The 27,350-nt window shown below is 50.8% G+C and overlaps 3 protein-coding genes and 1 long non-coding RNA gene across 4 annotated transcripts in view; 3 read left to right on the top strand and 1 right to left on the bottom strand.

Annotated features, from left to right (window-relative positions):
* On the top strand, positions 1 to 9,134 carry PRDM12 (PR/SET domain 12). Its single transcript, XM_042786824.1, has 5 exons — positions 1 to 257; positions 1,150 to 1,340; positions 2,274 to 2,429; positions 6,557 to 6,668; positions 7,622 to 9,134. The coding sequence occupies exons 1-5, from the start codon at positions 44 to 46 to the stop codon at positions 8,002 to 8,004; spliced, it is 1,056 nt and encodes a 351-aa protein (XP_042642758.1). The 5' UTR covers positions 1 to 43; the 3' UTR covers positions 8,005 to 9,134.
* A 1,178-nt stretch (positions 9,135 to 10,312) lies between these two features.
* Positions 10,313 to 14,800, top strand: EXOSC2 (exosome component 2). The gene is made up of 9 exons (XM_042786859.1): positions 10,313 to 10,495; positions 10,592 to 10,693; positions 10,812 to 10,857; positions 11,036 to 11,125; positions 11,459 to 11,524; positions 11,691 to 11,759; positions 12,612 to 12,788; positions 12,972 to 13,100; positions 13,980 to 14,800. The coding sequence occupies exons 1-9, from the start codon at positions 10,371 to 10,373 to the stop codon at positions 14,058 to 14,060; spliced, it is 885 nt and encodes a 294-aa protein (XP_042642793.1). The 5' UTR covers positions 10,313 to 10,370; the 3' UTR covers positions 14,061 to 14,800.
* Positions 14,105 to 20,736, bottom strand: LOC122152758. Its single transcript, XR_006164781.1, has 2 exons — positions 20,674 to 20,736; positions 14,105 to 20,304 (listed from the first exon to the last, which is right to left on the bottom strand). It is a non-coding gene; the product is annotated as an uncharacterized LOC122152758 (long non-coding RNA).
* A 268-nt stretch (positions 20,737 to 21,004) lies between these two features.
* ABL1 (ABL proto-oncogene 1, non-receptor tyrosine kinase) overlaps positions 21,005 to 27,350 on the top strand; it is an 83,541-nt gene continuing 77,195 nt past the window's right edge. Inside the window, exon 1 of the mRNA XM_033012004.2 lies at positions 21,005 to 22,123. Coding sequence (XP_032867895.1) covers positions 21,988 to 22,123 — 136 coding nt within the window. The 5' untranslated portion in view covers positions 21,005 to 21,987. The remainder of the gene's footprint in view (positions 22,124 to 27,350) is intronic.

Raw genomic sequence — 27,350 nt, 5'->3', positions numbered from 1 at the left:
CGCGCCCCGCCGAGCCCGGCCCGCCCGCCGCCAACTCGCCCCGATGATGGGCTCGGTGCTGCCCGCCGAGGCCCTGGTGCTCAAGCCCGGGCTGAAGCCGCAGGGGCTCTCGCTGGCCGAGGTGATCACCTCCGACATCCTGCACAGCTTCCTCTACGGCCGCTGGAGAAACGTCCTGGGCGAGCAGCTCTTCGAGGAGAAGAGCAGCCCCAAGACCGCCTTCACGGCCGAGGTCCTGGCTCAGTCTTTCTCCGGAGGTGAGTGCCGGCACAGCACCCCACCCCCCATCCCTCCCTTAAAATTCCACACCCCCACCCCCCCCCCCCGAACCCCCCACGGGCCCCGGGACGGGCCCCCCGTGCCCGGCGGCGGGGTGCGGCTCCCGGCGCCCCGCTCTCCCCAGGCGTGTAATAGCAGTTGACTGGGGAAGAAGGGCTTTAAATTCATTTGGTTAACTTGGGCTTGACCTGAGAAAGTTCCCACTTAAACCGCGGGCTGGGGAGGGGGCCGGGGGGGGGGCCGGGGCCGCCCCGCATTCAGCCGCCCGGGACAATATCTTTTCTCTCGCCCCGGCATCGCTGGGGCGTCCCGGCTCCCTTTTCCCCCTCGCGGATTTCTGTTCCTCTCTTAATTTACCATGAAGGCTAATTCCATTTCCATTCACGATATGTCAACCATCTCATCTCCCCATTTTGTAAGAGGAATTCCTGGGCCCTTTTAAACAAGCCCTTGCGCCATTCAGGCACAATGTACCGCTACAGCATTCCTAAAGGACTAATGAATTTAGAATTAGCAATTTCTTTCTAGTTGAGTTTAATGAATGCAGATCACTTTAACAGCATGACAAATTGCTGGATGGGCCGAAATAGACACCATTTAACCCCTTTTCTCAGTCCCGCTCCCTCGCCCGGCCCGGGTTGCTTTTCCCAGGTACCTCCTCAATGCCCCGGGGGGAACCTTGTACCGCTTTGTAGGAGCCCGGTTGGGCGTTTAAAAGGCTCAGACCCGGGATTTGGGGCTGGGGCCGGGGAGGGCTCCCCGCTGCCCCCCTCCCCGGGCTCCCGGGCCCTTCCCCGCGGCGGGGTGGGAGCGGGAACGGGCCGAAAACCCCCGGGGTCCCTTTTCCGAGCCCTCTCCCGCCGCCCGCAGAGGTGCAGAAGCTGTCCAGCCTGGTGCTGCCGTCGGAAGTGATCATCGCCCAGAGCTCCATCCCCGGGGAAGGGCTCGGCATCTTCTCCAAGACCTGGATCAAGGCCGGCACCGAGATGGGACCGTTCACGGGCAGGGTCATCTCGCCGGAGCATGTGGACCTGTGCAAGAACAACAACCTCATGTGGGAGGTAATGACACCCCCCCCCCTCCCTTCCACCCCTCCCTGTCCCCCCAGCTCTGGCAGGAACTGGCCGTCAGGCACCCTCCCCGTGCCTCAGTTTCCCCATTCATTCAAAGATCTGGCTTCCTCCAGGGCAAGTGGGTTTAGGAGACCCTTGGGGCAGGAGAAGAGCCAGGCTCCCTCCGCCCTTGGGGTGCAGCCAGCTCCTGGGGGAGCCCCAAAATGCTGTTGCTCGTGTCCCACAGAGCAGGATCACGCCCTGCCCTGCCCTTCCCGGCCAGCAGCTCCCTGCGTGGCGGGTGAAACCCGCTCTGCCCCGTCCCCCGCTTTGTCCCAGCCCCACTGTGGTTACCCCCAAGAGAAGCCACGAGAACTGAGGGGGGATCTGAGTTGCCAAGACATCACGCATTAATGCCCAGCGAGTAGAAGGTGCTTGAGGGTGTTTTCATCTTTTTTATTTTTGTTTCAGTGAGTGTCAGACTTGTACTTTTTAATTATTATTATGATTTTATTCAAGAGAAGCTTGCCTTACCTCTCTTGCCGCCCTGCAAAACATCCTTCCCCGAGGAAGGCACCTTCCCCCTCCACCCAGGGCAGCTGCAAGATGCTGAAAATCCCCTTTGAGGGCCAAACTGCTGGCAGGGCTCTGTCAAGAAGGGGGGTTGAGAGTGGGAGCTGTGTTACCCGGGTGGGCATGGGCCGGCGGGACCAGCTGTGTCTGCCCAGCCGGAGCAGGGCACCCTTCAGCCCCGCCGCAGCCCAGCACCACGAGCAGGAAGGATTTGGGCATCTCCTGGCTGCAGCAGGGGCTCAGCCCCGAGGCCACGCTGGCTTCAAGCTTGTCCCCGGCGGCCAGGGACTTTACCCCAGAGGCAGGAGGTGGAAGGGCTCAGTCCGTTGCAGGCAGCATCGCTACCAACCGCTTTTACCCCCGTCGCAGGTCTTCAACGAAGACGGCACGGTGCGGTACTTCATCGATGCCAGCCAGGAGGACCACCGCAGCTGGATGACCTACATCAAATGCGCGCGGAATGAGCAGGAGCAGAACCTGGAGGTGGTCCAGATCGGGAACAGCATCTTCTACAAGGCCATTGAGGTAAGCGGGGCTGGGGGGCAGCAGGGTGCTGAGAACCCCCCACCCTATGGACATTCCCTTGTTCTTTGGGCTGTTGCTGGGACATCTGTGAGTGGCTTTGTCATCCCTGGCACCCAGGTCCCCTGGGAAAGGCCATGGAGAGGGGTTCAGGGAGAGCCCAAGGAGCAGCGAGTGCCCCTTCTCCTCTCTGTCCCCTTCCAGTGGGCTCATGGGCGACGTGTGCTGTGCAGAGGGAGAGCAAATGCTGCCCAAGCTTGTTTTGGGGTGTAAAGCGTGAAAAGAGCTGCAGTCCTAGCCTGGGCAGGAGCATGGGTTTGCTCTCTTGAAAAACGGGATTTTGTGCAGAACCTGCTTCTGCGTAGAGGGGAAAATTTTGGGGTTTCTGTGAAACCCAGGTGCAGAGATCAGGCTGTGAGTGACTCTGCACAGCTTTTGGCTGGGGGTCACAGGCAGCTCTGGCTGTAAATAGCTTGAGAGGAGGAGGGGGGCTGCAGGAGCCGGGCAGGGTGTGGTGCTGGTACAGCCATGCCTCCAGCTTCCTGTGGTGGGGCTGTGGGGAAGGGACTCATCCTGCCCGGCTCATCCCTATGCTCCCATCTGCAGTGCTGGTGGGTGCTGGCCCGGCGGGGGGAGCAGGGGCAGGCACTGGGTCCCGGGGATGTCCCAGGGCACAGGCTGCCGTGCTGGGGGGTGAAGGCTGGACGTACCCACAGCTGCCCGTGGGAGATGCCGGGATGGAGGTGGGTGTCTGGCTCCCTGGCATTATTGGTGCCACGTACACACGAGTCACACGGTGCTGGCGGTGTGACGGTGGGGACCAGCCCTGCTTGGGCACAGTGTCCCCATAACCCGATGCTGTTGCAGGTGGAGGAAGGCGGCAGCTTGGAGGGGGGGGTGGCCGTGGGCATCTGCTTCGGCTTAGAGGCACAAGAGGGAACATCTCCCATTCCATCCCAGAGCAGCACGGTGGGACGGTCCCTCTCTCCAGTACCGGGGCCAAAGTCTGGCACGCTCGGGAGCGCGGGCTCCCGTACTGCTCACAGCTGGGAGAGGGTCTCAGCTGGGAAAGGGTTCGAGTGCTGCTGGTCCCGTGGGCAGGGGCAGCACCCCGGATTTATCTGGGCTCCTGCACTGCTTTGCAGAGGAGCAGATGCTCAAGAGCTCCATGGCACAGGACCATGGCTTGATCCTGCGCTGAGCCAGCATTGGGGCTGGGTTTGGAATCACCACAGTGGGATGGGAAAGGCCAGTGGGTGGGTAGGAAGAGAACAGGTATTTTCTACTGCTGCGGGAGAGTCCCGTGTGCCTCTCGGGCTCTGCCACCTTTCCCCACGCAATGCTGCAAGAGCCCCAAGTGTTTCTCTGCTGCTCTCCCCACCCTGAACACCCCTCCGTGGGCTTCAGCTGCACCTGGTTTTAAGACCTGCTATTCTTGTGGGTAGCTATGCCTGTTGTGACAGCAGCTTAATTGCTTTTTATTACTGTTCTTAAATTATTCAAAGTAGTAAAATAATTCCATGTAGCTGTGGTGTAATTAGGAATACAGCCGTGCTTCTCTCAACCTGTGCGTGCCCAGATGATGGGGCAGCTGAGCCGATATTTGGGGAGGTGCATGTAGGGGACCCGTACAGTTACGGCAGAAGCTGTGAGCACCAGGGCAGGATGAGTTTAATTCCACTTGGCACAAGCAGCGAAGTTGAAATGTTGAGAGCGCTGAACCCCGAGCGGCAGGGAGGTGAAAGTGGGGATCAGGGGTGCCCGCTGTCATGCTGCAGCGTGCTCCCCGGGCATGGCAGGCGCCCGGCAAAGCTCCTGCTCCTGCCGCCGCCGGGTCGGTGTGGGACCCTCCGTGCCGGGAGGAGCAGAAGGGGCTGGGGCTTTCCGTGCGATAGCGCGAGGAAGGGAAGCAGGGAGTGTGTGAGGAGCTGGGTCACAACCGGGCATGACAGCTTGAGGATCTGCATCTTCCGTGGGCTCCCCATTCCCACCTGTGCAACACGCGTGCATGCTCACGCACACGCGGTCCAAAACCGATCCCTGGAGTTTGTGCGCCCAGCAAGGAAAGGGAAAGCAAGAGGGGATTTTCCTTTTGCGCTTCTCTCTCTGCTCGTTAATCCCGTAGCGCAGGAGTCACAGGCACATGAATGCAGCACCTCAGGCCCCAGCGAGCTCCCCGCTTGTCACCCGCCCCTCCTGCCTTGTCGCCTCCCTCGCCACAAATCCTGGACCGAGAGCGCAGCATCGGCCGGAGATGAGCTGCCACAGCTCAGGCCCGGGCAGGGTACGCCAACACCGACCTGCCCTTAGCGGTGCCCTCTCTCAGCAGCACGTGTCCGTGCATGGGCACTGTCACCCGCCATCCCCTACCAGCTGGGGGGGGGTCCCCCACCTCCTGCCCCCCTGCACAGCCCCTCACCCTGTGCCCGCTGCACCCCCTGCCGCTCTGCACCCACCTCTGCTGCACTGAGACGCCAGCGCAATTACCTCTTAGGATGCCTTTCTCACCTACCCACCACAAAATCAGATTTATTGGGTGCCTTTTTCAACACTTGCCTATAATATTTTCATGTGTTTTGCCCATTCCTGCCCTTACTTGCTAGTTTGTTTTTCTCATCCTCGACAATTAGAAGTTGCCATTGACGGAAAATAAAGTGAGGGCATTGAGTTTTGGCCTTTGATTTGAAGGCTGTGAGATTCCTGGGGGGCAATTTAAAATTTTTTTAGGGTGTATGCACATGAGTGCTCACCTGCTGGCATAGGTGCACCAGCTGCAGCAGAATTTAAACATGTGCACACACACATATGCATGCATGCAATGTGTTTCAACCTTTGGGCAGTATTTTATTCTATTTGTTTGTATTAAAAGTAACTAATTTTCTGCTAAAAGAAAATGGCACAGAGAAACAGCACCAATTTGGGATGCAAAACGATACCATCTTCTCCTGTCTTCCAAATTCCTACTCTGCAGCCCCAGTGAGGTCTTTATGCAGATGGATATTTAAAAATTCTAAGTCAAAATTATCACTGCTTTCAGGTGCTTAAAATTAGGCACGTTTTCAGTGCTCAGTGATCTAATTTATGATCTGTGTTTCACGTGGATGATGCTTTTCTGGGATTCCTCTGTGTATGAGAAGCCATCCTCTGAAACAGGGGACTTTCTCATTTCTAAATTCTTAGCACTAGGGACCTGAAAGGAAAAAAAATCTGCATATTTTTTATGAAGTTGTTAGTGTTGCTTGAACAGCAGTAAGGGCAACCGTCTTCCCAGCTACGGCTGCTGTGTGCAGAGAGGCTTGAACAGCGTTTCCCAGCTGCTCGCTCCGGCCGCCCTGGCAGTGCAGGAACATAATGGGAACAACTGGGGAAGAAGTGCCATCGTTTCAGGGAAACAGGAGTGTGGGTGGTGCAAAAGCCCTTCCCTGGCCCTATAGATCAATTATGGGCCTTTGGTGCGGGACGTAGGCAGCATCTCACACCCGAGCCACGCTGCCTTATAGAAGCCCCTGAGCTCCCCTATGCCCCGACTGACGAACCCTTTGCTGGTGCACCTGCATTTCCACCAGCTCAAATCAGCCCCCGCGGGGTTGGGTGGGAGATGCTGCCTGTGCCCTACAGCAGGAGGGTGCCGATGCCTCTCTCAGGAGCCGAAACGCTCTGCAGGGGCACTGAGCTGGGGTTCCGTGTCACGGCTCCCTGCTTTGGTTTCAGTCACTTGTGCCCCGCTGCAGTCCGTGGGTCCACAAATGGCTTGTTTCTCTGTGTGCCGCCGTGTCCTCATCTCCCCAAGCTTCAGGGACCTCTGAGTCCTTCACTCCAGCGACCCCAGCTCTGTCTGTGTGCTCTGTAGCTGCTTTTTTGCCTGTCACATTGTTTGTGGCCGAGCCGGGGGGAGGCCCCAGTGCAGGTTTGTGCCGGTGGTGGATGGTGCTGAGCCGTGCCATCGCCTCCAGCGCTGCAGCCTGGCCGGGCCGGGCCTGCCTGGGGGGTGCTGGGGACCACTGGCAGGTCCCAGAGGGCAGCAGGGTCTCGCAGGAGATGGGGTATGGCCAGGGTGGGCCCAAAGTGACCAGCCGAGGATGCCCGGGGAGCTGTTCATCGCCCCTTCTGACACCCCCATCTCTCTCTAGATGATTCCTCCGGACCAAGAGCTGCTGGTCTGGTACGGGAACTCCCACAACACTTTCCTGGGCATCCCGGGTGTGCCAGGGCTGGAAGAGGAGCAGAAGAAGAACAAACATGGTAAGTAACATCAGAAACAGCCATGGGTGCAGCTGCCTGTTCTTCATTCATCTTACCCCCAGCTCTGAGGCCAGAGGGTAGGCATGGGGCACTGACATCCCAGGAGATATGTCAGATCCCCCCCAGTTCTCTGGGGACAAGCCCTGGGACTATGAGACAGATCCATACAGCTTGAGCAGGTCCCCAGTAATTTGGGGGTTTGCCTCCGTGCCGGTTTGCCCACGGCTGTGGCTGGTGCGGTGGCCAGCAGCTGTTGCCTGACACAGCCGGGCAGGGAGGACCAGGGCAGGCGTGTGAGCGGGAGGCAGGCAGCCCCAGCACACTGCAAAACACCGAGTGGGTGCAGCTGCCTACGTGCCACCTCTGAATTTAACAGATCTTTCCCCAAACCACTATCGCAGGAGGCTTTTCTCTCCCTGGGCTTTCACTCTATTTATCTTGGTGGTTCCCTAAGGCATTCCTCTGCAGGCAGGGAGCAGAGCTCTGGGGCACTTTTGGGGATGAGGAGCTTGGAGCTCCCCAACCATGAACCTCTGAGCGAGCCGAATCAGAGCCCAGTGGGACAAGGGGAGAAACTGGGACCGACACAGGAGCAGCGTGCTGCTGCTGAAGAACCCAGGCTGGAGGCTCCTGAGCTCACCCCCTCCAGCTCTGCTGACAGCCGAGGGAGGGGAAAAGAAAAGTAGTTTTTGTGCCCATCTATGAGGGGGACGGGTCAGCTTGAATTTTTCCTCTCACTTCAACTTGGGTGAACCCGTTCCCAAGCTCTGGCTCTATCCCAAAGCCCCAAGTGCCAACCTTGCGGCCCTGCCCTGCCCAGGATGGGTGTCTCTGCTCAGCGGGCAGGGAGCCAGCGAAGGGGGCACGGGCTGGTAATTTTGGTGGGTTGGAGGGGAGGGGGCGAGCTGCCGTGCTGGAGGGCAGCGCCTGACCGTCTCGCCTGCTGTCCCCAGAGGATTTCCACGCGGTGGAGACGGGGGCCAGCACGACGGGCCGCATGCGCTGCGTCATCTGCCACCGGGGCTTCAACTCCCGCAGCAACCTGCGCTCCCACATGCGCATCCACACCCTGGACAAGCCCTTCGTGTGCCGCTTCTGCAACCGCCGCTTCAGCCAGTCCTCCACCCTCCGCAACCACGTCCGCTTGCACACCGGCGAGCGTCCCTACAAGTGCCAGGTTTGCCAAAGTGCCTACTCCCAGCTCGCCGGGCTGCGGGCACACCAGAAAAGCGCCCGCCACCGGCCCCCCAACGCCTCCCTGCAGGCTCACTCGCCGGCCCTGCCCGTGCCCCATCCTGCCTCCCTGGCCCATCACATCCCCACCATGGTGCTGTGAAGCCCCGGCGTGGCAGCAGGTTTTCGGACAGCAAAGACTGGTGCTGAGACACGCGATAAACTGGGGGGTGTGTGTGTCAGCCCTTGGCAGAGCTGGGGGGCAGCGGCAGGGCTGCTTTGTGTCTTGAAAGGCGGCGGGGTGCTGGTTTATTTTTGGAGCGTCGCCGTTCGCAGGGGGGGTTTGGGCAGGCTGTTTGGTGAGCAAAGGGACCTTCCCTCCCCAGCTCTGCGAGCAGCCACACCGTGTGGGATCCTCCCCGGGGAGATGTGGTCTGCGCAGGGTGGGCTGCTGGTCCCTGGGGATGGCAGGGGGGAGAGGGGTGAAGGGACGCAGTGGGACGTCCTGCGTGGATTTGCCGGTGCACTGCGGGAGGGCTGGGGCAGCCTAAAGGCTGGGCCTGGATGAGTCATACCTGGGTTTTACAGATAATTTGATGGAAAGAAAAATTGCTCTTAGCCGCCCTCCTCTGCTCCAGCGACTGCCCAGAGAGAGGTGTGCCCGTTGGAAGGCTGGCACAGCCCTGCTGCAGCCACCCCGTTCATGCCTGTTGACCCCAGGGGTGGCTTTGTCCCGGGTGGCTCTTTCCAAGTGACGCATTTCCTTCCTCGGGAGCCCTGATTTATCAAACAGTCGCGTCTTCCCCCGCCCCACATCCCTTTGCCTGCCCTCCTCCAGCCCAAGCTGTGTGTTGGGGTTTGCCCGACACCTCCGAGCAATGCCATGGGCAGAGGGGACACCCCCAGCACGACATGCCGGCTGGAAATACCCATCCAGGGGCAGGTTTGGCAGGAGACCCTGTGCTCTGCCAGGCTGTCCCTGCTCCAGCCCCGGGGAGCATCGCTTTCCATCGCTCCCCATCATTCCCCATCGCATCCCGCAGCTGGGAAGAAACATTTCAGCTGTTACTTCTAGTGCCCTCTGGGGACAGAGAAACCCATCCCCGGGCCAGCTCTGTCCCCAAGGACAACTCTAAGCGCCCTCTGGAGTCCTGCCACACGTGAGAGGAGGGCTGTGTATCATAAAGCTTAAAAGAAGGTATTCTAATATTAATTATAAGTCTAAGATGTATAAAGTTCTCACAAACTGTGTTTTACTTCCAGGAAAAGAAAAAAAAAAGCAAAACAAAAACAAACAACTGTCACTTTAACTTTGTAAATATTTATGTAAACATTATTTACAAAACTTTGATATTATATATTATTTGATTGTATATGTACACAGTGTAAATACATTTGTATCTCTCTCTTGTATTCTAAATAAAAATTACTTGGAACATTTATCATTTAGAAGATGGATAGTATGGAGAGCTTTATTTTGTTATGTGCCAGGAAAAGGATGTAGTAGTTGGGATGAGTGAAGGCTTCAACTAGCAGAATAATAGGTGAACAAGGAGATTGTATCGTTGTCTGTTGGAGCAAATAGTGCAGTTGGGAAGGATCAGATCTGGGGAAAAACAAGCCCTTTTGCTGGTCTGAAAAAGAAGGGGTGAGTTCACAGTGCAGGAGCGGGTGGTATTTGGTCTGGTACCTCCGTGTCTCCATGTGCACAGTCTCTATTTGAAGCAACAGCTGTTGATATCCTTTGGTATCTCCCATAAAATAACGGTCATATTTCAGCTGTGCTATAGATGCAAGTGTTGCTTGAAATAATAACTTCTGATTTCGGTCTGGAGGGAGCAAAGCATTCCCTGAAGGTCATCGCTGGTTTCTTTTTCCCTGGTATTTTCTCAGCAGCTCTGAGAGCCTAACTGCTGCTTGAATGAAATGAACAAAACTCCCACACAACCATACTGTTTACCCTTGAAACCACTTTGACACGGGGAAGGGGAAAATTCCTCGTCCCTTGGAAATGTTTAAGCCAAGGCTGAGCGCTGACACGGCGCACACCTTCCTGCAGCGGCTGAAATCCCCTGGCCCACCCAACGTGGGGGAACAGGCCCCTCGGGGCCTCGCCCAGCTCCCTTCTGCCTCCCCGCCGCGAGAATTTCAGACCCCGGGGCAAACAACTTGTGTGCGCACAGAAGCGCACGGGCACCCCCCCTTCCAGACACTGGAGGTGCTGCTTCCCTCCAGGGAAAACCTTCGCCCAAATTGCTGCCCTTCAGCTGCGGGGTGGGCCCCGTCTGTGGGGCTGCCTTCACCCTGCCCTCACTAAACATGGCTCCGCTCTTTCTTTGGTTCTCAACGCAGCGAAGCCCACGACGCCCTATCCTGCCAGGAACAATAATGGCTGCCCGGACGCCTCACGGCCGCCCTCACTGCAGTGGGCGGCGCCTGCGCCTCAGCCGCCTTATCGCCAGCAGCTAAGATGGCGGGCGGAAGCCACGTGGGGCCGGGGGCGCAGCCGCCGCGCCGCCCGCACCCAAGATGGCGGCGGTGACTATGAGGCTGCCGGTGGCTCGGAAGGCGGCGGGGCTGGGCCCGGTCCCGGGCGGCGAGAAGCATCTGGTGGCGCCGGGGGACACGATCACCACGGACACGGGCTACATGAGGTGCGGACAGCGGCGGGGGGGGGGGGGGGGGGGGAGGCGGTGCAGGCGGGTGGGCCGGCCTCGGGCTCTGCTCAGGCAGCCCCGCTCTCTCCGCAGGGGCCACGGCACCTACGTGGAGGATGAGAAGCTCATCGCCTCGGTGGCCGGCGCCGTGGAGAGGGTGAACAAGCTGGTGTGTGTCAAAGCGCTGAAGACCAGGTGAGCCTGGGAGCGGGGAGCCCGCCGTCCCTGCCCTGAGGGGGCTGGCGGCCCGCCGGGCCTCGCCGCGGGAGTGTGCGAGGGGATTGACGGGCTGCTCTCTCTGCCCTGCTCCCAGGTACAACGGCGAGGTCGGCGATATCGTGGTCGGGAGGATCACGGAGGTAACGCCGGGGTTTCGAGACGCACCGTGGAGGGGGAGGAGGGTTTAAACAAGATGAGGCTGAAGTAGTGAGCCGAGCTGTCTCCTGCGGGCTCAGCTGGCCGCAGGATCTGCCGCTCTGCTGAAGATCTTCTCTTCAGTATTTGAGCATCTACCAACAGATCATTTTTCTTCCCCAGGTTCAGCAGAAGCGATGGAAAGTGGAAACAAATTCCAGGCTAGATTCAGTCTTGCTGCTGTCATCTATGAATTTACCTGGTGGGGAACTGGTGAGTAGTTCATGCAGAGCGGTGCCAGAGCCCTGTTGTTTTCTGCTTCTGTGGCAGAAGCTGAGGTGCTGGGAAGCTCTGGAGCCCATCCCACGGTTAGCACGAGGGTAGTGTTGGGGTTTGTGGGTGGGTGTGTAGTGTTCTGGTATCGCTAACTCTCCTATTTGGACAGAAACACATCAGTGATCTAGAGATGTGCTAGTTGGCCTGATTTTCCTTTGGTGACCAGCTTGCGTTTTGCATGGCATCCTAACATCCCCCCACAATATAGATATGAACTGATGTTTTCTCAGGCTGAGCTATACACAACTTCTCATGCATTGTGCATTTCAGAGAAGGAGATCAGCAGAAGATGAGCTTGCAATGAGGGATTATCTGCAGGAAGGTGACCTCATCAGTGTATCCTTCTACTACTTGCGCTCAGAGAGAAGAGCCGAGGGGTACGGGGAGAACAGGCAGAGCTCGGCTAGCCTGGCTGACAGTGAGAGCTCTCTGCCAGGAGCAGCCAGCGGCTGTTGGCACCGGGCAGCATTAAGGATCTTGTTTCCTTAAGAGGCACTGACAGGCAGAGGTCCAGTCTGTGTTTTCTGATGGGGCTGTGTCACTGCACACTCGGAGTCTGAAATACGGGAAGGTAAGTTGTTCAAAAGCACACAGTCTTGGCCTAATTCTGCTCCAGTTGACTTGTATAAGGACTTTTGGAGGGATCTTTAAGAAGAAAGCCCTGGAATAGAGCAGGATATCGTTATAACCCATTCCTTCAGGTTAGGAAGAATCTCAGCTCGTACGTGGGAGCTCTGAGCAGAGTTTCCCCAAAGCTGAGGGAGTGCCCTTGAGCTGCCCTTTGAGCTGCTGCTTGCCCTGTTCACAATTACAGCCTGTGAGTCCTGTTTCCCCCACTATCCGTTTGTGAATTAAACCCTGGGGAGAAAAATCTGACTCAAACTTCATCACACCTCTTCTTCAGGCCATTGCCCTTGTGACTTGTTTCTCTCTCCAGGGCTCTATTTTAGGCTTTACACTGTTGGCATTTATTTATGGTTTTGTGCATTGAAATAAGCCAAAGGACTGTTGGAGCGTAGGCTGCAGTTTGGGATTACCAGACCAAGGGTATTAGCACTTAAAAGATGAAAGCAAAGTGGGTTTATTGCACAAAGGGTGAAGGACAGTGACTGGATTAAGAGGGAAAGTGTTCTGCTAAATTTGGTCTCTCGATCCTCATTTTTCTGCAGGGATGGTTGATGTGTAGTTACGATCGAGATATTATTAACATTTGTGCTAAGCACTTAGAGTATTTTTCATCTTCAAAGGACTGCACAGGCATTATCTAATCCTCCCAGCACTCCCAGAGGCAGTCAGGTTTTATATTCACTGTTTCACGGGAAAAAGTGTTTAAAATTGTCCGGTTCCTAGAGCGCATGTCAGTGACTTGATGTTGTGTATTGTGGCTCTTGTCTCTAATGCTGAGTCTCGTGTTTTCCTTCAGCTTGGCCAGGGTGTGCTCGTTCAGGTCTCTCCCTCCTTTGTGAAACGCCAGAAGACTCACTTCCACGACTTGCCCTGTGGTGCATCCGTGATCCTCGGCAACAATGGTTTCATCTGGATCTACCCAACTCCAGAGCAGAAAGATGAAGAAGCAGGGGGCTTCACCACCAACCTGGAGGTGAGGGTTCAGGGAAGATGAACCTTCTTGTACCCGTGATGTTTTGTTAGTCTAACATAGTCAGAGGCACATGAATAACCTGAGATTTTCAGCATTTGGTGTTACGTTCACGGCAAAGCTTTCTGACAGTAGACTTGCATTATTTCCCTGTGTGTTCATCTCTTTTCCTTTGTCCTTCCTCAGCCAGTTCCCATGTCTGACCGGGAGGTAATCTCACGGCTCCGAAACTGCATTGTGGCTCTGGTTACTCAGAAGTTGATGCTCTTTGACACCAGCATCCTGTATTGCTATGAAGCATCCCTTCCTCATCAGGTACAGAAACCAGTGTTGTTTACTTTATTCCACGCTGTGGGGAGGGCGTGGAAAGGCCACATCAGTTGCTGCTGAAGTCAGTAAGTTAGGTGCTAGGGCTTCCTTTTGGTTTTCCAAAGCATCCTGTAGTTCAATGAAAATAGGAACCTCCCCCCTCCTGCATTACATAAATCGCCTTGCACATTTTCAGGCATAGTTTGAAGGGTTCTTCCTCTGTCAAAGTCCAACTATTCCTATAGAGAAATAGTTCCGTTTTTTGATAGAGTTGTATCCCTTGCTGGGATTATGGATGCTCTGTGATCCCTGTGAGGACAGTGTTAAATCTGGGGTTCTGTGAGGGTACGGTGCACTTTAAGAACAAATGGAAATGCAAGTGTCACATACTGTGCAGAGACTGGTCTTCTGTTTGTATCCACATCCTGCACTGCTGGAAGGCTCCCTCAATTTGACCTCTTGCTGTACAGCTTTTCTCTGTGATTTCTGTCAACACGATCCCTGGCAATTCTCTTCTCGTAAATGGATAAGATCTGAATTGTCTTCTGCTTTCATTCACAGCGGCAGCCTACTCATCTAGATGGGATATTCTTTTGAACTATACTTCTGTTTAAGTCACCTCTCCCCTTCCCAAATACTGGTGTGTGTCCTTCAGGAGAGATTAGGAGTTGTCAGTAGCAGCTTCTTTGATTTCTTATGGTCTCTGTATAAGAATTGCTAACTCTGACTTTGCCTTGGACTCTCTGCCATGATAGTCTTGTTTGACCACAACCCTCTAAACACACTTGCTGCTCATTGCTATGTGCCAGGGACCCTTGTTCCCACAGAGTGTGCCATAGTAGTAGTTGCTTTTTGGTGCCAATGTTATTCTTCTTCCCACTCTAGATCAAGGACATTCTCAAACCAGAGGTGATGGAGGAGATCGTTCTGGAAACCCGACAGAGGTTGCTGGATCTGGAAGGATAGGGCACATGGCCAGATGCAGTCATTTGAAGTCCCAGCATGGCAGCTTTTGATTTTCACTATTATTTATTTTCAGTGTTCTTCTCCCCAGCATTCATTCCACACTTCAGAAACCACCAAAATTCCTCATTTTAACACCCAGGAAACCTCCTGAGCCCTTTTAGTACAATAGTACTAAATAGTACTTAAATACAATAGCCTTTTAGTGCAGCAGCCTGAAAAATTGATATCTGACCTTTATGAAGATGTAGATGCACCTGGTAATATCTCATAGTACTTGTTGCTGTGTCTAGTGCCCCTGAACTTTGTGCAAAATGATGGAGAGGAAGGAATGTGTTTCGTGGTGCTTCTCTCCCCTAAGTCTTTCTAAATGGTTTTGATTTTTCCTTTACTGTGATGTAGATCTGCCAGTCAGTCCTCTGACTGGGAGCGCTTGTTTTTCTCATTAAGACTTCAGATCACATACTGGTCTTAAGAGGACAGGAGTATCCACACCCTTGCTAACCACATTTGGGGTCTGGCTGTTCATGGCTTCTGTGCCTCAATGGTGTGAGACTGGATATGGCATGATGTGGCTGTCCACATGAGCCAGGAGCCATGGGCAAGCAGTGCCTTCTCAGTCTGTGCATCCTGTTGGTCTCTTTTTTTTATGCCTGATGTGGTGAGCTGCTCTGAAGAGGCTCCAGTATTGTTTTCTATTAAATATTTTACATTTCAATAAATTTTTTGAAATTGATCAGTCATTCAGGAGTGTGTGCATTAGCTTGTCTTTCTCCAGAATGAACTTGGACTAGCTTGAGAGTTATGGTTGGCTCAAGTTCCCATGTGCCAGGACACTCAGAATAGCTGCAGTGCCCCGTTACCTCCTCTTGAGCTGCTGCTCCTCATCCCATTCAAGCAGGACTTGACCTTCTTTAGTGTATTTTCTGTGCAGGGTACCTCTGTAAGTACATTGCCTGGTGATGTTCACAGTGTTGCTCTCCACAGTGTTGCTCTCAACATTGCTTCACTGCAGGATCCCATGGTGAGGTGAGTCGTGCAGCAGCGATGACAGGGAGCCCAGTATGACACTGGTGAAGATCCTCAGGCCAGTGGTTACACATGGGCATGCTGAGCTAGGCATTGGCAGTCGCTTCCCTTCTCTATACAGAATGGATGTGATGCTTTCCTTAGAACATCCTCAGATCTCTGGTGCTGTACTACAGCTGTTTATTATACGTGTATTGTGTAGGTACGTTGTGTTTGTATTTTATTAGAGCGGCTTGCACCACAGTGCTGTAATTCGTAAAAGGATGAAAAGGCAAAATGTCTGTCCTAATTGTCCCTGACTCTAATTCTAGTCTTGCAAATTCTCATGCTTGTCCCAGGCAAAAGGAAAAACTCCTTGCTCAATCTTTTCCTGGGAACTAGAAACGCCCTTCCTTGCTTCTCATCTGGCACAGACTGCTGTGCCTCTGTTCAGAAGCAGCACTAGGTGGCAGCTTCAGATCATGTTGGTAGTATTTACCTTCCCCAACAGCTCTGCCTCATTGCCCTGCCAAATAGCAAAGGCTGGACGGTTGCCACCAATGCTGCTACCTAAATACTAGAGCATTATGGAGCTCAGTGGCTAAGGGCAAGCAAGGACATTGGTCATCTGTTCTGCCTCTGCAAAATAGTACTGAACTTCTTGGGGATATTGGTGGAATGCTCCACGCAAAACCCGGGAATTGTTATTTTTGAGGTTTATGAGGATTCCCTAGTAAGTGTTGCAACAATCACATCCTCAAGATGACTTAGGAAATTTGAAAACTAAAGCTTGATGGTGACACTTTCAGGTGTGTACATCAGGCTGGTAGCAGCATTATCCATGTCTGTGTGGACAGCAACAGTGCCAAAAGGCTAAAAGCTTTAGCAGGCTGCATCTTTTAATTGGAAAAGTACCTCTTTTTTTCCCTACCCAATTGCTGCAGTTTAGAAGCTGTTTATCTTATTACCATATGGGGAGATTTGGGGATTTCTGCTGTGAGGCTTCTAGGTATAAGCAGATAGGGATATGCAGGCAGTGAGATAAAATACCTAGTCTTCCCTTTTTTTAAAGCATTTTTCAACGCTGATGGAGAGGTCTGTAGTTAATCCATTAGATCTCTTTGCATCTCTGTCCCTTCAATTTAAAGAACTCTGTCCTTAAAGGGCAAAGGTGCGAAGAGCCTGTACTTCGCTACCACCTAGAGAGATTTGATATCTGGAAATGGTTCTGCTGAACTGGTACACGAATGCAAAATGTTTCTCTGTCCTCAGGCCACCTCTCTGCAGGTGTCTAGCAAGTCAGAAAGGGGTTGGGGGGTGTTATGAGGCTCTTGAAAATGCTGTTAGTACTGTGGTGGAAACGTGCTGAGGAAGCATGCTCTGGAGGTGGTTAATGTAGAGTTGTGTGAGCTGTCAGACCTGCAAGGTGAGACAGTGCCAGGGTCTCATAACACAGATCTTAGGAAAAAGGTGCTGGTGTCTCTGCAGCAGGCTGTGTGGGCTGCACAGCTGAGTTGTTATATAATTTTTTTTTTCTTTTTCCTCTTTTTTTTTTTTTTTTTTTTTTTCCCTCCCCCTCTACCTAGCAGTCTTTAAAACTGTGGTCTATTTCCAGGGTTCTTACGCTAGCCCTCTCTCCCCATTGTGAACCTTTTTTGTTATTTATGCTCAATAAATGAGTATACAGCCTGAAAGACAGTGAGCTCAAGATCTGGACTGCTTCAGCTCTGAGCTTTCCAATTCCTCCTGCTTGCTGCAGCATTCCTGATACTTTGGCCTTGGGGATGTATTAAATGGGGGAAGAGTGTGTGACTCACCCAGTTCCCGTGCTCCCGAATACCTGGCACTTCTGTTTTTAAGCCTGAGAACAAGAGCACTAGCTGGTAAGGTTTGGTTACTGATCTTTTCTGATGTGTGGGGGCAACTGAAGGTCCCGGCATTTTCCTCCCTGGCCACGAGGGGTCATTGCTGTTCTTCGTGAATTCAGCCAGTGCTTTGCCGAGCCCAGACCTAAATTCTCTAACAAGGCTACAGCGAGGGCATTGCTGGCAGTTCCTGCAACCCCATCAAGCACAGCTCTGCAATCCAGCAGGTAACAAGAGAGGGGAGTGACAAACTTGTGTGGGGAAGGAAAAAACTTCCTGAGCAGTTTCAAAAGTATCTACGAAAGGTACCAGGCCAGCTGCCATTTGCTGTTTGATTCGGCTGAATCCCTGTGACTTTCTGCTCTCCTGATGAATGTCAAGGGCCACCAGTGCTCATCCATCTCGAAGGCAACTGGATGTGCTGCTGGGGCTGACGGTTTCCATATGGAGAGGCTTCAGGTATCACTGTTCAGTCATGACCCACAATATGGCAAATGACTCTTCCCCAGCGGCCGGCAGAGATGAGTGAGGAGTCAGACGGGGTCTGGGGGAGGCTCTGGCATCGCGGGTAGGTGGGGGAGCTGGGGCCCCTTTTTCCATAGGCAGGTCTGCACAGGAGTATGGGCAGGCTATATAAAAAATGCCTTTGAGCCAGGGTGTGCTCGAGATGTGAAGGAGAGCTCCAGCAAAAGCAGTGTCCTCTTGAATTCTTGAAATAGTCTGTGGGATTTTGCTAGGCAACTTCTAAGCAGGAAGGGTGAAAAAGAAAAAAAAAACCTATGGCTTCTCTGGTTTAAGAACAAAACCATCGTTGAAAGCAGGGTGGGAAAAAACTATTAAGAGTTCATTTTTATATGCGGAACTAAAATGCCCATGCAGGCATTAAAACAGCTTAGACCAGTCAGACTTCTTTGGTCACCAGCCTCTGATGGCACGGGGCCTGTTTCTAAAGCAGTTGTAGCACCTGCCTGTGCTGCTTACTCCAGGGTTAATACATGGCACAGATGCGCTTGGAAGTGGAGCTAGTAAGTAGTTCCCTTGTTGGTGAGTGCTGCCTGCAGAAACAAGAACACAAAATCACTCGTCTGTAGAAATCATTTTCCTGTTTCTTGGTGGCAGTGTTTGATTCATGTTCTAACATGAAGAATGGCAACCCCTCCCTTTACTCCCAGTAATAACCATTGGGATTTTAAATTTGTGCTAATGGGTTATTAATCCAATTACTGCTGCTTATTATGTTACTTCTGTATCATCTGCGTGCAGTTTTGCTGTTCAGTTGAGGTGAATGGCATAAATACAAAGCTTTGAGCAGACCCTAGAAGATCCTGAAACCCCACTGAGATTATAGGCAGTCTTGAAATGCTTGTTTCAGGTTCCTGAGGACCGCTAATTAATATGCTAAGGTTTATTATTTGGTAAAGAGATTGAAGCTTTAAGACACTGTTATGGAGGAAACATCACTGCAGCTGTGGGTGTAACAACCCACACTTAATTGAAAGTAAACAGAAAAAGTATTGAAATTTCTTTTATGAAATATATGGGATGTACACAGGCCACATTTAAGACTTAATTGAAAGAAACAGTCTGTAGGTTTTGAAATTTATTCTGCATTTACACAATCTTTCTTCCTCTGTCTTCTCTAATAGTTTCTGAACTCCCTAGGCAACTTCAGATTTGTTGACATGAGACAATCACGTTCACAAGAAGTGCCATCAAGGTAGGGGACAGAAAATATACCTTCAGGAAGGAAAAGAGGGCAGATACCTTACTATGGTATTTGGGAGCAACCAGCTGGCCCGTCTGCCAGTGTATAGCCCCAGATTGACTATAGCACTGCTTTGGCAAATGGGAATTGCTTTTGGAGCAACTGCTGAGTGGAAAGAGGTCGGGGACTGCTGGCAAAGAACCTGCCCCACTTTGCTGCTGATGATTGTAAAGCATGAGGAGGAATAGCTGACTGTTGACCTGAATGATAAATTCACCTAGTGTATTAAAGAAAAACTAAGTATGTTCATCTTCATAGATCTCAGGTGAGGCAGGGAGAAGCATATATACAGCCTGAATTCCCCAGAACAAAAGTCCTGCTTATTTGCAATTACCTTTGCATATTTTGGTCAAGGTCGTCTGAGTATCATGGGCCTTCTGGAGTTCACTCTGTTTCAGTCCTGCCATGGTAGGAGAGATTATCCAGGATGCTCCAGTCAGACCCAGAAGGGAATAACTTTTTTTCAGTAAAGGATGGTTGGTATTGGGGTTTTTTTGTAACAAATTTATCTCAGGCTGCTCAGTCTGTGTTGACAGACAGATTTGTTTCCTCGGTTTCCTTCAAAATGTGGGAGCTGAGTGGCAGGCTAGATCACCACCATGAGGAGCTGATCTCCATTACTGAGATTAACCTGGAGAAATTCTGCTGAGTTCGAGAGATGTGACCCTGGATTTGTTGCAGCATATGGTACCAGAATTTCTTTCTCCTGTGTGTGTGTAGCACAAACAGCCTCAGTACCTGCAATTTGAGTCACTGATGGAAAAATGTAATAGAAATGGTTTCAGATCAGTCTCCTGGCTAAGAATTAATGATGTAGGAACAGACTGGCACAGCAGAGGTGGAGGATCCTGTAGGACTCTATGAAGTGCTACATTTCAGATGCTATTGTTGGAAGATGAAAAATACACATCTGCCAGGGACCTTGAATATGGCGTAGGAGACATGGAGTATGTTTGGATTTGTCACAAGGGAGGAGTCAGTACAAACAAGCTGCTCTGTGTCCAGATGGTTACCCTGAGCAGGAGGCTACTGCACAAAATTGCATTTGTGTGTTCTCCTGTTGTTGAGTGGGAATAACCACAGACCTTTGACCAGAACACCCTGACCTCAAGCTGCTGCCTCAACCCTCTTCTATTCCCAAGGTGAACTGGAGAACGTATGAGAAAATATCTTCAGCGTCACCATCCACACTCTTTAGCTCGGGGAATCCTCATGCTGCACATCAAAGGGCACCACAGTGCGGGCTGAAGAATTTGGGGCTTTAACTTCATCTCTGTACTAAATGGTGCATCAAAGTAGACCAATAAAATACTTGTTTTGTTGTCGCACTCGCTGGCCTCTGTGGCTGTTTTTGGTATCAAGTTTTGCATATGCTCTGACAGCATTAATAAGGAAGTGAAGTCCTTTGTGCAAGCAGGGTGCCCGATTGCTGGTTGTGAAAAGCTAATGGTTGTGCACACAGCCGACCCAGGAATGATCTCTTCTTCCCTGTCCATCTCTGCAAGAAGTCCAAGGTGCAGAGCTCTCCAGGGGCCTCAGACCTGAGCGCAGGAGTGGGTCTCTAGCTGGCTCTCATTTTCAGATCTAGGCGAAAACAACCTGGATGGCACTTGCAAAGGGGGTAAGAGATGGAATGTGAGGTTTACTGGTCCTTGGCTAGTGTTTGCCTACGTTGTGATACCAGCAACTCCCTCTTCTGCCTGCCATTTCCACCATGCTCCACTCATCCCTCCCCTTCAATTTCCCTCGTATTTCCCTTCGTGCCCTCTCCATCCACCTCCTCTTCCCCTCAGACCCCTTCACAGCACCCCCATTTACCTCATGGCTTCGCTCTGGGGGCACCTTCACACCTTTCAGCCCCCCCGTTCCCCCTCACGGGATGCCTCCCCCTGGCTTCCCCCTCACCAGGCCCCTCCTTCCTCTCAGAGGTTCCCTCCCCCCCCCCCATCTCCTCCGGGGCTGCCCCGGCTCCCCTTACCGCCCCACGCTGCCCCGTCATGGCGGCGGGAGCGGGCAGCGGCCGTGCCGGGCGGGAGGCGGGGGCGGGGGAGGAGGAGGGGCCGGAAGGGGATGTGACCGCCCGCCCCGCCGGCCGGGGACGGGGCTGCGCCGCGCCGGGGGTTCCGGGATCTCCCTCGCCGCCTGCCCCCCCCCCCCCCCCCCCCCCCCCCCCCCCCCCCGCCAGTCTCGCTCCGGCACCGCGGCTTCCCCCGGGGTACCCCCCCCCCCCCCAAACCCTGCCGCCCTTCGTCCCCTTCCTCCTGCCAGGCCTGGCGGGGCCCCCCCAGGGCGTGCGGCCGCCCGGCCCCGCCGCCCCCCGCCCGGCCCCCTCCGCCGCTCCGCTGCCCGCCCGGGCCTCGCCCGCCGCCGGCCTCCCCTGCGGGGATGCAGCCGGCGCGGTCACCCCCGCTTGACCTCCTCCGGCTGCCGTGCAGGAACCGGCCTCCCGGAGCGCGTCCCCGGCCTGGCACACCGTCCCCGGCACCCGGCTCCGCCTGAGGCGGGCGGCAGGCCGGGAGGGCGGCCGCCTGCACCGGCCACAGCGTTGCTTCGAGGCCACCATGGCCCCCCTGGCCCGCTTCGCCTCCGCCGGTGTGCGGGAGAGGTAGCGGCGGTGCGGGCGGCCCGAGGCTTGCGATGGAAGGAGGCGAGGCGTTGTGAGGCAGGAGCCCCCCCCGTCCCCTTCCCTCGCCCCCAAGGAGCGTGTGGGGCCTGCCAGGCCCTGGGCGGCCGCTGCTTCGCCCTGCCAGCTGACATGGTTTCAGCGCGCTCGATCCTGCTAGACGACAGCGATACTTGAAGCCCAATACGTGGCTCTTTGGCCTTTGCTAACTCAATGCTATGCAAAAGAAAAGGAGGAAAAAAAAAAAGAAACCTTGACACTGGTTGCAGTGGGAATGGCTGTTTCCTGCCCTGGGTGAGCCTGCATGGGGTTTCTTGCTTGTGAGATGAACTAATTCTTTACTCGGTGGAAGACACAGTACATACGGCAACCTGGAATTTTGGTAACGCTTGGTCATTACTAAGCAGTTGGAACTTTGACTTTTTTTTTTTTTTTTTTTTTTTTTGCATAAAGTCACCTAAGAAGCCTTGTTGCCATCTTCAGAAGCATTGGATGAATCTGCGCTTGTCTTAATTCTTTGCCTCAAGTGACTTGTATCACACAGTGAGTGCAACCAACGCACCACCTAAAATACATCTTTCTTCAAAGCTCCTTCCCAACCTGGAAGATAGGGATCACAGACTTCTTCAAAAACTTCTCATCCTGGGAAAGGCTGCCCATCGTTACTTTATGGGGCAGCAGCCTGGAAAAGTTCTTGGGGACCAAAGGAGGCCAAGTCTGCCTGCCCTGCACTTTATCAAAGGAGCAGGGAAGAAGGAGTCATCAAGGCATGGGGGCCCACACTGTAACGTCTTCGTTGAACATGGTAAGAGGTTTCTATTGGTATTTTTTTTGGTTTAATTTTGATTTGCAGAGATAGATGCAATATGGATTTATTCAAGAGCATGGTGCAGATACAGAGATATTGTACCTTATGCAGGTCTTTTATCTCCCTTGCTTCTTAATGCAAATCTTCTGTGATTGTTTATTAAGAAAATACTTGGGTCAGATTGCTTGAAACCTGGGGAGAGGTTATTGTACAGCTAAATGTGAAATACAAGGTAGTAACTTGTAACACTGTACATGTTTCTCATTTCTGCCTTAGGTATGTTCTGGTTTACGTCTGGGAAAGTGTTTTGTCCTTTTCCAGTTGTCTGTTTCATAGGTATAGACTGACCACAGCTGATGGTGATGCTGTGATCAGTGACAAGTGTTCTTTAATTATTTTTACAAAAGGGACTCTGCTACTCAGGGGGAAAAGAAAGACTTCTTTTGGAAAGTTTGTGGATACTGCTGTTGTGAAAACTGATTGGAATAAAACAATTTCTTGTTAATTTGCTTAGTGTATTTACATCATTTTTGGTTAGTGGTTTCTCATAGCTGGTTAAGCCTTCATTTTATGCTGTGATGGATTTAAGTGCTGGAGGCTGAAAGTGGCCAAGTTAGGGGTACAGCAGCCCTCTCACTTGCTGGTCTTCAGCAAATTAATAGGGGACTGAGAATCTCAGGAAAGAAGCCAGATGAACACCTCAGTAGGATTCAGAGGTAGGTTTAGTGACTGTTTCAAATGTTGATTTTTTTTTTTTTCTTAAAAAAAAAAAAAAGGAAGAAATTGTAAACTGAAAGCATCTTGACAAAAGCGAGGTGCAGAAATTAACTGTTTCACTGAAACTTTTTGGAGTACTCCTCGCTTTTGCGCAATGCTTTTTAAATTCTAATGTGCTTTGAGAAGACACTCTACTGGCCGCTATCTTAAGCTGGAGAATGGGATTTTGACAATGCCGCTTCAACAGTTTTGTCCTCTCAAGGAAGTTTACCTGTGAACAAAACAAAATTGCATCTCTAATCTTTGTATAAATAAAAACTGGAGTATCTGCTGTGTCTGAGAACACAGTCTGCTTAGTGAAAAAGTTTTGATTCACTTTCGTTTGAACTGGGCTTTGCTTTCAAACTTTTTCTCATTCTGTGTTTCTAGAAGGGCCCAAGAAATCCCGTGCACTGTTCAGCAAAGACACAGAGTTCCCATGTATGTACTACTGTTTTGAGTTACATAGATGTTATTTCTTTTCATTTCCATTACAGTGTTTATGCACTGAGGAAACTCAAGGTAATTAAGGGAAGGTTAGAGAATGTAAGGGCTAACATGGCCTTCTGATGATAAATCCACTGCCAGATTTTTCCAAGCCATGCTTTCAATCCTGTGATACAACCACCCCTCTACCCCTGATTTGCTTGCTGCTTTTACTACTTTGGACAAAGTTTCAAGGTCAGGTGAGATACAGTGGGAGCAGTAACTGCAAGCTGTCCAGTATTCTAACTACCTTTGGTGTTTTGATGTAGCAGAACACCCAGAAATGCTCCTTTTTGATCATCTGACAGGAATAGGCAGATGGTAACTTGCCAGTACGACCTGAGGTCAGGAGATCCTAGTGCATTTGCAAAGAGAAATAGCGTCTGTAATGTCCCTACACCATATGTCCACAAGAGACCTCAGTGTCTTGATTTAGAAAAGAATAAACTTGAAAGGGGACATCAAGGCCGAGACATCTGTTAGGAGAACTGTGAAAGATCAACCTCTCTTATCCACTTGAGGGAAAGTTTCTTCCTCTGGGTGTATGAAACGGTTCTTCGAAGTACAGACAGTAGAAGGCTGTACCACTGTTTTGTTCAGTTCTGTTTTGAGTTTGGGTTGCTGCTATCCTGAAAAATGCTATCTTAAAAAATCCGGAAAAATACAGAGGCTACAAAGGTCACTTTAGAAAGTTCTTAATTTCTCTCTATTTTAAAAAATTGTTAACTTGTCTTTGAAATATATAGTCTTGACATAGTTTAATGGACAGAATAGTGTTTAGTGTTTTCAGTCCTATTTAGATATGGTGTCATAGTCTGTAGTTCATAAAAATAGAATGGTGTTTTTTCAGGGCTTAAATTTTTGTGTGTTTTTGTCTTTCAGTACTTTCATTACACATTTTCTTCTAAATGCCAAACACTGTATCTGGTTTCTCTGTCACATTGTGGGAACTAGTTTGTCCCAGGAAAATCATGTTTCTTGCTTTTCATAACTTAGAAATGCTTAAGGAGAAATTCCAGGGTGGGCTGCTTAAAGCAAACCCTTTGATGATAGTTGAATTCTTAAAGGTACGTGTTTGAAGTTCTTGTATATTAAAACATATGATAAAACAAAATAATGCGGAGTTGGTAGTAGTTTGGCTCTCCTGTTATGGTTGCATTTTGGTAAAGCTGTTTCCTGACCCTGTCTCAGTGGAACCACTACCTGCTAAGTTTTATTAAGGCTCATTCGGTAGATGCTTAGCAGCGATTTTCAGAGCACTGAAGATTTTAATTGCTTCAGTGGTATTGAATCTTAGCTGAAAGGGTTAGCGAGTATTATCAGATACTAACAGTGTAAAGCAAAATAACTTTCAGGGAAGTAATTCCATTTCTCAGTTGCCACACTCAAAGCAATGAATCGAGAGGCTTCTGAAAAGCAAGGAGGCAACTGGCCAGAAATCAGCTCTGCTGGTGGTCAAATGTTCTGTGAGAATAATGCAGAAAGGCTCTAAATTTTGTCATGAGTTGACAATTGAGGAGTGCATTAAGGGGAAGAAAAAAAATCTATGGGCAAGTTTTGGGCTTCTTTCTTTGTATTGCGGCTTTCTTCACTAAGGGTGTTTTACAAGCTGGAGTTTGTGCTGGTGTGGTTACCCTGGGCAGCAGAGTAGCCCTTGACAAGATTTTACAGATTTCATTTTGACGTCGATTACTCCATCTCTTAGATTGCTTGCAAGCTAGAAATTGAGAGAAGGTATAAAGGCAATGTTTGCCTCTTCCCCAGTACTTTTCTCAGCTGAGAAATGAGTCTATAGTGACTGCTCTTGGGGAATATCCAACTGAGAAAAAAGCTGTGGTCAGTAGGCAGTTAATGGGAAAGACTTTGTCAATGCATTTCAAAGTTTGCACACTAGTGTATCTTGTGCCTTTCCAGGACATTAATCTCAGCAAAATTCAAACTTCTGAAAAGAATGGTGTATTCCCCCAGGGCTCAAGTCTGATCCTGGAGTTGACAGTAGTTAACTGGAGTGATGAGCAAACACTGCACCTTCTCCAACTGTCTTGGGTAGGTGTTGCTGTGCTGAATGATGAGCAGATTCCCCGAAGCATCTTGGTAGAATAGTATCTCCAAGCAAAAGCAGCACCTGAAGGCTTAAAAAGTGAATTCTGATCATCAGACTTTGTCCTGCACCCCCCATTCCCTGCCTCTGTGCCACTGGGGGAGGAGGTAGAGATATCGGGAGCAGAGCTGAGCCCGGGAAGAAGGGAGGGGTGGGGGGAAGGTGTTCTCAAGATGTGGCAATTCTTCTCACTGTCCTACTCTGTTATGTGTTGTTAGTGTCTGTAATAAATGTATGTTCTTTTTTTTTTCTTCCCCTAACGAGTCTGCCTTTTGCTCGTGATCATAAAAGGGGGATTTTTTCCCCATCCCAGTCCTATCTTGAACCCCAAGCCTGGCTCTCTGTCCCTTCTCATTGATGGAGGGGAAGGGAGAGAGAGCTGCTGCATTGTGGTTGGCTGCCAAACAGGATCAAACCACGACAGACTTGTGATACTGAGGTGAAGAAGAGATGCTAGGACACTCTTTAGTGAGGTGGTGGATTTGGTCCACAGCTTTGAATTCCATTTACTGTGTGACTGACTCTGGTGGTGCTGCTTGGTCAGCAGCAGAACAGTGTTCTGAGAGGGGAAATCCTGAGCCCTAAGGGTTGAGTTTTATATCTACTCTTTGCTGTGTAAATTGTGACAGTGACTGGGAATGGTGATCATCTTTCCGTGGGCATGTTGGTGGGAACTTGAGTGTGATTTTTGGATTTTACAGTGCAAAATTATGGTAAATAATATCTTGAAATACAGGTCTTTCAAATGATGCTACAGTTTGATGTAGGTATTTGCTGTCATTGGTGCCACTTTTTCTGTGGCAGTCGGAGAAATAACTGATTTGGGAGGAAGAAGAAATCTTCTAAAGAGGTTTTGAGTGTGAGACTTTCTTATGTGCTGCTGCTTGTTACGTATAATGGATTAGTGATAGATAGCAGCTTGCTCTTATAATTTTTAAATTGTTTTGTGTTTGAGGCATTCTGCAAAGCAATACAAATACGGCGAACTGTAAAGTTGGTAGAAAAAGTACTTTCTTTTTTGAATCTGTGTTACACCTTTACACTACCAGGGAGTGATAGTTGTTCAGCTTTGAGCTTTAAGTACCTTTAGAATATAGTTGATAAAGCATTCACACAAGAGTGTTCTTTTCTTAGTCTCTTGTAGTGATAAAATGTGGTCTTTCTGATTGTTTCTCTTCCAACAGATAAAAGATAGGGAAGCTTAAATGAGGTGTTTACCTTACTGTAAAGAGAGATGAACTCCAGGAACTGGATCCATTTTTCTTACACCTTTAGTGTTGAATGTAACTGAAATCAGCCTACTGCAGTCTCTTTCATATTGGCTCTGAACTTTTTTTCATACAAGGGTGCTGAAAGTTTTAGTGCTTTAATTAGGAAGTAATTGTACAAAATAGATCCATAGCATATGCTTGCCACAGCTGCCAGTTGGAGACATGCCCTGTGAAATTCACTATTAGAAAAAAAACAATTAAAAATATCTTTTCCTATATTACTGATTATAAATTGATTTTTAAGAGTCTTTAGGTTTAATAATCTATCTTGGTTTATGCTGTTAAATTTCATGTTTCTACTGTTTGGACTGTGAAAATGAGTAAATTACTTCATAATTGGTTCCTTGGGACTTAATGACTGACCAGCATATATTAATATCTACTACATTATATACTGTTATATTGGTGTTTATTATATAAAATGCCAATTATTTTCATACCATTCATACCAGGTATGAAAATGCATAATTCTAGGAAGTTTGGGGTTTTTTTGTTGTTGTTGTGAGTAAAATGTTATTAATAACTGTATGGCTTTGGAACACACTTTTATCAGCAGGGTGGTCCAGAGCAGGTTGTGATCAAACAATAATATATGATTTTGTACTCATTA

Source organism: Tyto alba, unplaced genomic scaffold (genome assembly GCF_018691265.1).
Source record: "Tyto alba isolate M040663 unplaced genomic scaffold, T.alba_DEE_v4.0 Super-Scaffold_11, whole genome shotgun sequence".
Lineage (NCBI taxonomy): Eukaryota > Metazoa > Chordata > Aves > Strigiformes > Tytonidae > Tyto > Tyto alba.
This window is presented reverse-complemented; position numbering and strand designations above follow the sequence as displayed.

Coding starts and splice junctions, on each gene's coding strand:
- PRDM12 (XM_042786824.1), top strand. CDS start 44: ATGATGGGCTCGGTGCTGCCCGCCGAGGCCCTGGTGCTCAAGCCCGGG. Junction 258..1,149: donor GGCTCAGTCTTTCTCCGGAG/GTGAGTGCCGGC, acceptor CGCCGCCCGCAG/AGGTGCAGAAGCTGTCCAGC. Junction 6,669..7,621: donor GCAGAAGAAGAACAAACATG/GTAAGTAACATC, acceptor TGCTGTCCCCAG/AGGATTTCCACGCGGTGGAG.
- EXOSC2 (XM_042786859.1), top strand. CDS start 10,371: ATGGCGGCGGTGACTATGAGGCTGCCGGTGGCTCGGAAGGCGGCGGGG. Junction 11,126..11,458: donor ATTTACCTGGTGGGGAACTG/GTGAGTAGTTCA, acceptor TGTGCATTTCAG/AGAAGGAGATCAGCAGAAGA. Junction 12,789..12,971: donor GCTTCACCACCAACCTGGAG/GTGAGGGTTCAG, acceptor GTCCTTCCTCAG/CCAGTTCCCATGTCTGACCG.